Here is a 13787-nt window from a genome sequence, read left to right on the forward strand (position 1 = left end):
GGGGATTGCAGGGGAGGAGGGGGTGGGTGAAGGTGGAAGAGGACAGAGAGGGGATAAATGGTGATGGAAAAAATAAAATAAATTAGGATGAAATATATATATGATGCCACCAATGAAACTGAATGATGAACTTCATGGTGATGTGTAAAGAGTCTAGGATAACTCCATAATTTTGGCCTGAAAAACTGTGTGAACAATGATGTCATTCACTGAGGTGGAGCAGGGTTGGGATAAATCCTTGGTACTGGGGGATCAGTTTGCGATGTCATAGAGACATCCAAGTGTATATTAATATTTAAATGCTGGTTGTAGTAATATAGTAGGGACAGAAGATTTTATGTTGCAGAAAATAATTGCAGGATGAATATCCTCTAATAATAGTTAATGAAGGACAGAATCAACTTACCAATAGAATGGTTAACCATAGACAAGGACATGGGAAAACAGAGAAATACAGAGTATATCGGGTGCAGATCTATATAGATTAGTAGTTGTTGTGGGAAGATAAAAGGAGGTCTCTTATCACTTTGATTATCAGAAATACAAGAAATGAAGGTATACATTCAAATTTCAGCAGAGGGGAGATTGATGGGAATATAAAAAAAGTAAGAAAGAGCTAGAAATAATAGGCTAGAATATTGGGGTATTGAACAGATTAGAACAAATAGTAGCTTTGCCAGACAGCACCAGTTTTCTTGAGGTCTGTGGTCAGGAATTCAAGGTAAGAACACTCAATGTATGTGAATGAATGAGTGTGTGTGTATGTGTGTGTGTGTGTGTGGTGTCAGTGTTTTCTCCTGTTCTATGCAACTCTTGTGAGTGAAAAATATATGGAAAGTTGAAATTAGCATCAGATCTAAGGTTTTTAGAATGAGAATGGTTGGAAGAGCTGTGAAGGATAATGGAAGTAAGTTAGGGCGTGGTCATGACTATGAGTCTTAGAATTAAGTTTGGGAAAGAGGGAAACAAAGATTTGCAAGTGACAAGGGAAAGAGCCAAAAATAGTGGTCTGAAAATGGCATTGATGATCAAGAATTCTTGAGGAACTTGCTTATGTTCTGCTCATTCTTCACACCAACCTCTCCATCCTGTGACTCCCGTCCCTGTTTTGCATGGCTTTGTCCTGTGCTAGAGACCACACTGATTGGTTTATTCCCTCAAAGTTCCACCAACACAAAACTACTTTGCCTTATAAAATATATACTTGCTTACTAGGTCTGAAGTAATAATATAAAGCACAGTACAAGAAAATAAGTTGAATTGTATATATTGTTCTAAGAATCGTTAGGTGTTTCTAACGATCGAAACTAACTAGCCCTTTGGTTCTGGTTTGCCAAAATCTTGTCAAGCCTCTTTCCCTGCTGCATCCCAATCCCCACCTGCATTTTCTCTCCCTGCCCCTTTCCTGAAAGGGAAAAGGCCCCCAATAGTGACATTTCAAATTTCTCCAATAAAACAGATGGTATTCATGTTAACTGACTCAAAGTAACAAAAATCGTCAAATGCCCTTACTCAAATTTTTCAATGAGCATTTTAGTAGTTCTTTCTTAGATATTAACTGATATCCAAAATTTTTTATTAAAAAAAATCTCTAAAAACACAGACACATAAAATATATATATATATATATATATATATATATAATAGAGGGAAAGGGAATTTCAGAAGACTAAAACAATACAAGGAATAAAATATACACAATACCCTATGAATATTATTATAGAAAGAAGACTTCTTATCAATAAAAATTACAGATTATACTAAAAATATTAGATAAAAAGAAAGAACTATCAGAAATTAAAATGACAGTGAAATGTTCTTCAACAATATAAAACATTTTGAAAGGTGTAAGTAAATATCAAAAAGAGCAAGAATAAGACTTCCGGTCAAGATGGCGGCGTAGCTAAACGCGGTATCGCGTCCTCCCACAACCACATCAAAGTTACAACTAAACTACAGAACAACCATCATTCAAAAACACCTGAAATCAAGCTGAATGGAAGTCGTACAACTATGGAATTAAAAAGAAAAAAAAAAAAGCAGCTACATCCAGACCGGTAGGACGGGCGGCATGGCGGCGCGAGGGGTGGCAGCGCGAGGGGCGGCGCGGCGCAGGGCTGCAAGACGGGCTGGTCCCACACCCAAGCCCGGTGGATAAAAATCAGGAGGCTCCCGAGGCTGGGAAGGTCCTTCCTGAGGACTGAGGGGTCCCCGTCGCACACCAGGTGCCCCGCTCAGGGTTCCAGTGCCAGGAAGAGAAGTCCCCGTAACTTCTGGCTGGAAAAACCAGCGGGAACTGAGGCTCAGGGAGGCTGATGCGGCTGGAGCCCCAGGCAGCTCCCTAAAGGGCCCGCGCACGGACTTATCGGATTCTCTCCCTCTAAGCTCGGAGGGGAGGCAGCTCGAGGGGCGCCAGAGACACACAGGAAAGAACTGAGCTGTTTGGCACTGGAGCGAGAGCTGGAGAGGGGGCTTCCTCGGGGACAAACGTGCTGTAAGAGGCCTTTGTGCCTTTGGTGAGCCCTTCCCAGGGGCAGCAGACAGAAGCCATATCTGGGACTCCAGCAACCTGGCTCACACTGGTAGCCCCGCCCTGCTGACTCCCTGAGGCCCCGCCCCGCCCCACGCAACTTTCAAGCCCACCCAAGCTGTTGGCACTTGCTTAACCATAGGATTGGCCGGTCTTGGATCCTACTTCAGGTTTTTCCTAAATTCTTTCAAACGAGCAGCATCGGGTCTCAGCGAGCCCCATACCTCTCATTAAGTAATACACAGAAACAAACAGAGGGAGGCAGCCAAAATGAGGATACAAAGAAACAGGTCCCAAATGAATGAGCAGAACAAAACCCCAATAAAAGAACTAAGCGAAAGGGAGATAAGCAACCTAACAGATACTGAGTTCAAAATACTGCTTATAAGGATGCTCAATGAACTTAGTGAGAACCTCAGTGAACTTAGGGAGGGCCTCAAGAGCATAAAAAAGGACCAGTTAGAAATCATGGATACACAGTTAGAATTAAAGGAGGCATTAACTGAAATAAAGAATAATTTACACAACTTCAATAATAGAGTATGTAAATCCAAGGAGCAAACCATCGATTTGGAATATAAGGAAGCAAAAATCCCCAATCAGAACAGCAAAAGGAAAAAAGAATCCAAAAAAATGAGGATAGTGTAAGGAGCCTCTGGGACAACTTCAAGCGTGCCAACATTCGCATCTTGGGGGTGCCCGAAGGAGAAGAGAGACAACAAGAAATCGAAAACCTGTTTGAAACAATAATGGCAGAAAACTTTCCTAACTTGGTTAAGGAAACAGACATACAAGTCCAGGAAGCACAGAGAGTCCCAAACAAGATGAACCCCAAGAGGCCCACACCAAGACACATCATCATCAAAATGCAAAAGGTTTAAGACAAAGAGAGAATCTTAAAAGCAGCAAGAGAAAGGCAGCTAGTTACCTACAAGGGAGTACCCATTAGGCTGTCAGCTGATTTCTCAACAGAAACTTTGCAGGCCAGAAGGGAGTGGCAAGAAATATTCAGAGTGATGAAAACCAAGAACCTACAACTAAAATTACTCTATCCTGCAAAGCTGTCATTTAGAATTGATGGACATATAAAAACTTTCCCAGACAAGAAAAAGTTAAAGGAGTTCATCACTACCAAACCGTTATTATATGAAATGATGAAGGGTCTTTTTGAAGAAAAAGATAAAATGTATGAACAAACAAAATGGCAATGAATACATATCTATTGACAATGGAATCTACAAACAAAATGAACAGGAAGAACAGAAACATTCTCATAGATACAGAGAACATCTTGTTGGTTGCCAGTTGGGAAGGGGGTTGGGGGAATGGGTGAAAAATGTGAAGGGATTAAGAAGCACAAATTCATTGCTAGACTGACAAACCTCAAAGGGAAAGGGGTTGGGGGGGTGGGAAGAAATAAACCAAAGAACTTATATGCATAACCAATGGACACAGACAATAGTGTGGGAAAAGGTGGGAGGAGGGCGGGAGTGGGGAGGAAGGGGTCAATGGGGGAAAAATGTGGAACATCTGTAATACATTTTACATCCAAAAATAAAGATTTGAAAAAAAAAAAAAGCAAGAATAAGAAAGTAAAAAGGAAAAAATATATATATGATTAGAATAATAACTAAATTTTGACCAATAAATTTTTTATGTAACCATTTTAGGAGGAAGTAGTGAGGAAAATTATGTGTGTGTTGGCAAACGAGGATGGTGATAACAGAGTTAAATCCTTATTTCCATAGAAAAATTACTTAGATAATATTCAGAATAAAAACATTAAGAAATAGCAATATAAGTATGCTATTTAGAAATATGGAGATATTTACTAGAAGAAATGTTCAAGAATACTGAAAGAACTTGCATCTTGGGAGCAGTTTTGTAAGTTTTTTATATTGGCATTATAATATTATCTTCCAACTCCTCACTCTGCTCTATTCAGGCAAATCAGATCTTTTCTGGTGTTATTGCCACTATAGTATGTTTAATATCTAAATGTTGTTATAGAATCACATTAAGAAGTAAGGGAAAGTGTAATCATTGCTAAGCAAGGGACCACATTACACATAGGTGTGGAAATGAAAGCATTATGCAGAAACTGAATTTTGAACATTTCTGAAACTAGATTAGTCTTTGTAAAATATCTCTTTCTTAATACAGCAGACTGCTAAATAGCCAACTACAGCTAAAATGTGTAGGTGTTTCTTCTAATTAATCTGTGATGTGATGATGGTTTTTTGTTTAAATACATCATATATATGTATATATATATATACACATATATATAAAATGTATGTGTGTATATATATATTTATATATATATATATATATATTTATATGTATATATACTCATTATAAATATTCTAATAGCCCCTGGAAATATTAAAGCTTCTTTACTGGTTGAATCTATTATTTTAATGGTCCCATTACATAAAAAGATAAATATCTGTTATTAGGCAAACACTCTCATCTTTATAGGTGATTAAGTGTATTTTTGGATCTTGATATCTCTGTATCTCTACCTACTTCTTTATCTATACCCATAGGTATGTGTGTACCAATATATAACTAGCATCTCAGTCTTAAACTGAACTAATTTGTTCACAGCCTTCCCTGACTTCTCTGTTTAAATTCACCTCCCCAACTCCTAACCTTTCCTGCCTCCCTATAATCATTTCTTTATGTAATTTTTTCTTATGGCAATTAATATCATCTGCTATATAACATGTAAACTTATTATTTCTCTCAGATATGTTTATATTAGGGAGAAAATAAATATATGTGAATTGTGTGTGTGTTTAATGGTCTTAGTTTTCTAGTAAAACTATGAGAATTTAGTCCAGGAAGAAGTTAGCAAGTTGCCAATCTATAATACACCTGGCCTGATATAATGGTAAATGAACTTAGACTCGACTACATACATCTAGAGACACCTTGGTTACTCTAATTACTGCATAACAAGTTTACCTGAGGGCTCAGGCTAGACCACCAAACCAAGTGTGAAAACCACTCCTGACTATGGCATGTGAGCTAGGTTGTGGCAGCCTTCCCATAAATCCTTTTGAAGTTGAGAAGAAACCTCTTTTCTTTCAATATGAGAAGCCTACAATGGAATGAACCAAAAAAAAACCAAGTATAATTTGCTGAGTTCAAAGTCCAAATTTTCCTTGGAAAACAGGCCAGAGAAATTTAGATTTAGAGATTGAAAGGAAGTTCAAGAAAACCTTAATCCTTAAGCAGCCTTCCCATTAATCAATTACAGCACTGCTCCCGGAATGTCTCTTTATGACAGGATTGCCCCAAAGCCCACTGATCTGTTCCTCTGCCTCTGTCATTTAAACTCTCCAGTCCATTCCCCCCACAGTAGCCAGAGTCATTTAATAAGCTTGCAAATTTAAAAGAAAAAAACAAACACAGAAAACTTTAACGTTTAATCTCACTCCTTCCTCAAGGTACTGCCAATTTCTTGTTTCCATTGTAAAAAATAAAACCTTACTTTAATAAAGTGTGATAATCCTCTCAGCAATTTACACATTTTCTCTTAAATCCCCTCCGACAGAGTTTACACCCATCAATCCAGCAAAATGTCTTCCCTGACAATGTCACCAATGACATTTGCATTGCTAGCTCCAGGGGTTAATAGCACTTATTTTATTTGACGAAATAATAATATTTGACACTGTTGATCACTCCTTCTACATGGAATTATTTACATGGCTGTCCGAACTCTACCTCCCCTTGTTTTTCTTCCTGTATCACTGACTGCTCTTTTCAATTTCTTTTGCTCCATCTCTTTCTCCCCCGTATTCCGAAATATTGCAGTAGCCCTGGGCTCAGTCCTTGGTCTTTCTCCATTCTAGCCACATTCACTTCTTTTTTATTCTATCCAGTGTTACAATCATATATCTAATGACTCACAAGTTTGTTTTCATTGAAGACTATCTCATACAACCAACTGTGCACTCAACTTCTCCGTTGGGGTGTCTAATGGGCAACTCAAGGATAAATTCTGAAATGAGGCTAAGCAGTGTCGCTTGAAAGGAAAATAGAGGGGTTGTGAATAAAAATATGTTAATCCTTCAAACTTTAAGATGCATTTACAGTACGAGAACAGTGTGTTATATCAAAGACGTTTACAAAATGTGTTTCTCAGTCACATTGAGCTTGGTGTGCCTTTTCTTATTTCAACAGTGTGAGCAGCAGTAGCAACCTCGAAACAACAGCATAGTGAATGGCATTGCTAGTTGAGTATCTCAAATGCCCAAAAGAAATCTCAATAATTTGGAAGATAAAGGGCACTATAAAATTTAGAAAGAACACTGCTTTATAGCCAATAGATACTGTTTTTTATTTAGGTAAGAAAATCTGTAGATAATGGTTTTTAATTTTTTTTTAAATTTAATTTGTCATTATTGTTGGAAGTATTACAGATGCTCCCCTCTCTTCCTCCCATTGACCTCCTCCTCCTGGTTCCTGTCCCCACCAGGCCTTTACCATACTATTGTTTTGGTTTTTTATTTAAGCTGAAACTTTTGTGCACCTAACACTTTTTACCAAGGTAACTTTCTCTAAAGCCATCAGGATTCAATGGGAAAGATACCTGCATAATCTTTGTTCAGGTGACTTCACTTTTCTTGTGTTTTGATCATTCACTGAAAATATTTCTAGTTCTTTATCAGTTTTGCTTTTCAATCGAATTTCTACTTGTTTAGTATATTTTACTCCTGTGAGCAATCTTGTACTAGATTTACTTAACTAGTTTCCCTTAGAAAAGGAACCCAAAAGATCCCAGTGGTGTAGAATTCAAACATCAATAAATTGAGAGTTGACATTTTAATACATTCTTGCTAGAGCCACATGATTAATATATGTTTTGGTATATCAAAACAATACATTTTTATATTTCATAAATACAATTTCTCAGCAGAAGTTTAGAGGGCTGTAGTCCAAGTTGTTTATTTTTCCCTTGGTTTTCCTTACCCTAGGAAATATATTGGCAAAAATCTTGCTATGAGAGATGTCTGAGATTTTACTGCCTATGTCTTCTTCCAGGATTTCTATGGTTTTGCAAGTTACATTTCAATCTCTTATCCATTTTGAGCTTATTCTTGTAGGTGGTGTAAGTTGTTGGTCTGGTTTTATTTTTTTGCATATACCTGTCCAATTTTCCCAGCACCACTTATGGACAGACTGTCTTTATTCCATTGTATGTTCTTGCCTCTTTTGTCAAATAGCAATTGAGGGGTGGCTTGATTTCTAGGCTCTCTGTTCTTTTCTATTGATCTATATGCCTGTTCTTATACCAGTACCAGCCTATTTTGATTACAATGGCCTTGTACTATAGTTTAATAATTTGTATTGTGATCCTTCCAACTTTGTTCTTAATTCTCAAGACTGCTGAGGCTATTCAGGATCTTTTTTTGTTCCATATAAACTTTTGAAATATTTTTTCTAGATCTGTAGAATATGTCATTGCTATTTTAATAGGAGTTGTGTTGAATCTATAAATTACGTTGCATAGTATGAACATTTTAATGATGTTAGTTCTTCCAATCCATGAACATGATATATGCTTCTACGTATTTGTCTCTTCCTCAATTTCTTTCTCCAATGTCCTACAGTTTTTCAAGTAGAAGGCTAAGTAATGGTGTTCTTCTTTTTAAAATTCCTTGATGACTTTTGCCCATATATTTGGACAGAATTTATGTTGTGGGATAGCTGATACTACGAAAGCTAACTCCAAATCATATTTTTCTGCTAGAACTTCAAATTCACAAAAGCTCCCTCATTGAATTTTAATATATAAGTATATTTAAAGGATATAAATATATCTTAAGATGATATTTGTGTAATGTTTATATAATATTTCTTAGATTATTCATACACCTATATTTATTTTCTGTATTATAATCAAATAACTATACTTTACAAAAGCTTCAATGCAAAAAGCACACAAATATAAACCATTAAAATATGATTTATATATTTCTTAGTCTTTAAAAAACTGTATATTAAAAAGCATATTTTTGTTTTTATTCATTTCTTTTATAAGAGACCAAGTAGTGCCTTGACCTTTCTGTTCTATTTGCAAGTGACAAGCTATTTCATGTTTTAGAGAGTAGTATGAGGTTTTGATTTATTTACAGATAGTGATAGGCTGATATAGACAGGGCAGAGCGGGGTTTACCTGTGTAGCCAGGAGCACAGAGGCAGTTATATGCACCGGTTCTGTTGACACAATTTTCTCCATCCAGACAAGGTGAGATTTCACATTCATTCATACGCAGTTCACAGAGAGATCCATGATACCCAGGTTCACAATTACATAAAAATCTAGAGAAAAGTAGGAAAATGAGAAATAACATGTAACAGCAAAAACATTTCATTCTATACATAATTCTGATGTCTATATTAAACTTTAGATGCTTGACTTAATTTAAATAAATGGTAATATTTTCATTTCATTTTTTTTTCTTTGAGGAAAAAAAAAGTTTTTTTTTTTTTTTTTTTTTTTTTTTTTGGTTCTCAACCTCAAGAGTTCCCCAAATGAATTTTGAAACTGGCCCCTGTACATGAGCGGGGACGGGGACAAAAAAAGACTAAAGAGAAAGAGACAGTCCAGTTCAGATTAGTAGGTGGCAGGTTTAATAGCCAGGAAATTTACATCTTGGGCAGCCACAAGATGAGTAGATTTCCACACCTACCCACCAGAATTTTTAAAGTTTATATAGAGGCCTTAGCAGGGTTCAGTCACATGTAGAGCACACAAACTCTCAGTAACACCTTATACTCTCAAGGGTACTTCTCAATCCTTGAAGTGTATCAAAGTGTGGGAACAGCCTTGAGCACACATTACAAGGAGTATGGAGGGGTAAGAAGCTTTAGATTGCGTGGATCCAACTAGAAGGTTAATGATCAGTCACATCCTCTGGATAAATTCTTCCGACAACTTTCTAGATATTTTTTTCCCCTTAAATATTCTTTATGTAAGAATTTTCATTAAAAATGAATGTGTTTGGACTTCCACTCAAGATGGCAGCATAGGTAAATGCAGTATCACGTCCTCCCACAACCACATCAAAATTACAATGAAACCACAACAGTCATCATTCAGAACTGTCTTACATCGAGCTGAATGGAAGTCCTACAAAATAAAGTAGCCGCCACATCCAGACTGGTAGGAGGGGTGGAAGCATGGAAAGGCTGGTCCCACACCCTCCTGTGGCAGATAAAATTCAGGAGGGACAACTCAGCTAGGAAGGTCCTCCCTGGGGAGTGAGAGATCCCCGTCCCACATCAGGCACCCAGCTCAGGGTCCCAGTGCCAGGAAGAAAAGTCCCCATAACTTTTGGCTGGAAAAACCAGGGGGGAACTGAGGCAGAGGGAGGCTGCGGCTTCTGGAGCCCCAGGCAGCTCCTCTTAAAGGGCCCACGCACACTTACTCGGACTTGCTCCCTCTGAGCTAGGAGGAGAGGCAGCTTGAGGGGCACCAGAGAACAGGGAAGAACTGAGCTATTTGGCTTCAGGACAAGGGAGAAGGAATAGCTTTCTCCTGGACAGATGTGCTGGCAAGGTCTGATGTATTTTTGGTGAGCCCTTCCCCACAGGGCGGCAGATGGCCACTATATCTGGGATTTCAGCAACCTGGCTTACACTGTTGGCCCCACCCAGAGGATTCCCTGAGGCCCTGCCCCCCCCCCAACTTTCCGCCGGCCCCCCCACACCCAAGCTGTTTCCAAAGGCTTTACCATAGGATTGGCCTGTCTTGGATCCAGCTTCAGAGTTTCCTAAAATCTCTCAAACAAGTAGCATCTGGTTTCAGCAAGCCCTATACCTCTCATTAAATGGCCCTAGGCCTAGCAGTAGAAGCAGCCAACTTCACAACTTGGCTTTTCCTGGACACTTCTAAACCCAGCATAAGAAGTAGCCATCTGTAGATCACTTTGTAGCTTATGCTGGGAGGCCCTGGATAGAACATAGGCAGAGAATGACCTTGCCCCAGAGCCAGCACACCTAGTGGACAGCTTTAGACCACACTGAAACACCACCATCCAACTACCTCCACAAGTGACACAATCAATGAGTGGACTCAGTGGGTACCAGAGCCCTGATGAAGTAAATCTTGGTCTGTGAGGTGGGCCCCTACACAGCTGATCCGCCAAGGTAGTCAGAGGCCAGTGTCTAGTGGGCACAGCTAATCCTTACAGCTCATTAGCCTGAGTAAATCCCTCCCATTGATGTGCCAACAGCAATCAAGACTCAAATACAACAGAAGGGTGTACAGTCCATATGAGGGGTGTACCTCGAGGGTCCAGCTGGGGTGATCAGGGAGACTGTGCCACTGGATTCTACAAGACACCTACAATAATAGGCCACCCTACAAAGCCTAGGAGACATAGTAACTCTGCCTAATACATAGAAACAATCATAGGGAAGCAGCCAAAATGAGGAGACAAAGAAACAGGTCCCAAATAAAAGAAAAGAACAAAACTCCAAGAAAAGAACTAAACAAAATGGAGATAAGCAAACAATCAGATGCTGAGTTCAAAACACAGGTTATAAGGTTGCTCAAAGAACTTGGTAAGACATTCAAGGGACTTAGTAAGACGTTCAAGGAACTTAAGGATGCACTAACTGAAATAAAGAATAATTTATAGAGAATCAATAGTAGAGTAGGTAAAGCCAAGAAGCGAATGATCAATTTGGAATATAAGGAAGCAGAAAACACCCAACCAGCAAAAAGAAAAAAAGAATCCATAAAAATGAGGAGAGTGTAAGGAGCCTCTGGAATAACTACTGGCATACCAACACTCACATTATAGAGGTACCAGAAGGAGAAGAGAGAGAGCAAGAAATTGAAAACCTATTTGAAACAATAATGACAGAAAACTTTCCTAACTTGGTGAAGGAAACAGACATACAAGTTCAGGAAGCACAAAGTCCCAAACAAGTTGGACCCAAAGAGGTCCACACCAAGACACATCATCATCAAAATGCCAAAGGTTAAATACAGAGAGAATCTTAAAAGCAGCGAGAGAAAAGCAGTTTGTTACCTACAAAGGAGCTCGCATAAAACTGTCAGCTGATTTCTCAAAAGAAACTTTGCAGGCCAGAAAGAAGTGGCAAGAGATATTCAAGGTGATGAAAAGCAATGACCTACAATCAAGACTACTCTATACTGCAAAGCTGTCATTTAGAATCGATGGACATATGAAGAGTTTCCCAGACAAGAAAAAGCTAAAGGAATTCATCACCATCAAACCAGTATTATATAAAATGTTGAAGGGTCTTCTTGAAGGAGAAGAAGAACAAAAATATGAACAATAAAATAGCAATTAATATATCTATCTATCAACAACTGAATGAATCTACAAACAAAATGAGCAAGCAGAACAGAAACAGACTCATAGATACAGAGAACTTTATGTTACTTGCCAGATGGGTGGGGGCTGGGGGTATGGGTGAAAAAGATGAAGGAATTAAGAAGTACAGATTGGTTGTTAGACTGATGAATCTCAAAGGGAAGAGGGGAGGGAGGGTGGGATGAGATAAACCAAAGAACTTCTATGTATATATACATAACCAATAGACACCGACAATAGTGTGGGGAAGGCAGGAGGGGGGCAAGATTGGGGAAGAGGGAGTCAATGGGAAAAAAGGGAGAAACATCTGTAATACATTCAACAATAAAGATGAGTTAAAAATAATTAATAAATAAATAGAATAAAAATGAATGTGTTTGGGTACATAATTAATGAATCTTTAATAAAAAGAATTGAGCTTACTTCCATAATTGTATTAATTTTATTATTATATAAACAAACTTTTAATTATATTCTAAATTGAAACAGAAGATTATCATGATATGGATTGAATTACATTTTTATGATTTTAAAGCCCTCCAGTTTTATTGGCTGATGTTGGAGAAATCAGACATAATTCAATAATTAGATGTCAGGTTCAGAATATCACACACTTAATAGAAGGAGTAACCTTCAAAAGCCTTGTCATTGAAAATGGTTTCCAGAAACTTCATCTGAACCCCCTTTCTGTGTGCTACTATGCTCTCTTTATCTTATTCATTGGCCTCTAATAACTGTGAGTTGCTGAGTCCAGATTTGTCCTCTGGACTTTTATTTGGAAGAGTTTCTTTGCTCCTATGTGGATTTATTTTTATTGATTCAAACCTTGTCTCAATTGATCTTTAATTTCTTTACTCTATAGTCTAAGTTATGGCAGCTATAAATATATATAACTATATATGGTAGCATTGCCTTAAAATTATTTTCAATCTGTTTCTAGATATGATATTGACTTTGTCATTGTATCAACGTCTGGTCAGTCTGTATCTAGTTGCCAAAAGATAGAAGACCAATTCTTCTGAGATGAAATTATGACTAATTTTAGTTATGTGTATGTAAAATAACACCAGTAAAGGCAACAACCAATAATTGATGATAAAACCAATAAAATATATTCAGAAAAAAAGACAATTTAATCTTCCTCAATAACTTCTTTTATCTGTAGAAAAACTATTAATGAAACTAATTTCCACAGATACAATTACATTGAGACAAAAGTGCACTTAGCAAAACAAACTCTCCTTAGTTGTGTTTTTTCCACTCTTGTAAAAGTCTAAATAAGAATCCTTTACCGAGTTTTCTTATAATGCTTTTGAGATGGATTTTTATACCACTTTTCCAAAGGAACGCTTCCTAATTAACTTCAGTTCCGACATAATTGTAATTACAATGAAAACATAATCAACATAAATCTACTATGCCTGTGCTCCTCTTCTATTCATTCACCACATTGATTGTGTGCCAGATTTTAGTCGGGCACTCAGATTCAAGTGAATATAAGGCTTGGGCTTGCTTTTGAAAGTCTCATAGAGAAGTCAGGGACATCAGCTCTAAGCATTACAGTACATATATTCCAACAGAGAAAGGTGTGAAGTCCTATAAAAACACAGCTAACGGCAAGGGAAGGTGACAGAAAAGGTTTTACTGGTGGTACTCAAAGAAAGAGTGGGATCTTTACATCAGTTAGACAGAGGCATTAAAATTGCAAGTGCAAGGTCATGCTGGTGTAAAAGAGAACTGCATTTCCCAGGAACTTGCCATTTGGCTAGAAAATTGACCATAATTACATTTTTAGGGTGATGTTAACCCAATTACTATGGCTCCTTGAATTTGTAATCAAATAGCAAAAATTTTCTCTATTTTCCACTATCATATTAGTATTTCCCAATCCA

General features: G+C 37.7%; 1 protein-coding gene across 1 annotated transcript in view; it reads right to left on the reverse strand.

The window, feature by feature from the left end:
* EYS (eyes shut homolog) overlaps window positions 1–13787 on the reverse strand; it is a 1629530-nt gene that overhangs the window by 966790 nt on the left and 648953 nt on the right. Inside the window, 1 exon segment of the mRNA XM_036248740.1 lies at window positions 8721–8866. Coding sequence (XP_036104633.1) covers window positions 8721–8866 — 146 coding nt within the window.

The sequence above is a fragment of the Molossus molossus genome, unplaced genomic scaffold, assembly GCF_014108415.1.
Source record: "Molossus molossus isolate mMolMol1 unplaced genomic scaffold, mMolMol1.p scaffold_m16_p_8, whole genome shotgun sequence".
In the NCBI taxonomy this organism is placed as follows: domain Eukaryota; kingdom Metazoa; phylum Chordata; class Mammalia; order Chiroptera; family Molossidae; genus Molossus; species Molossus molossus.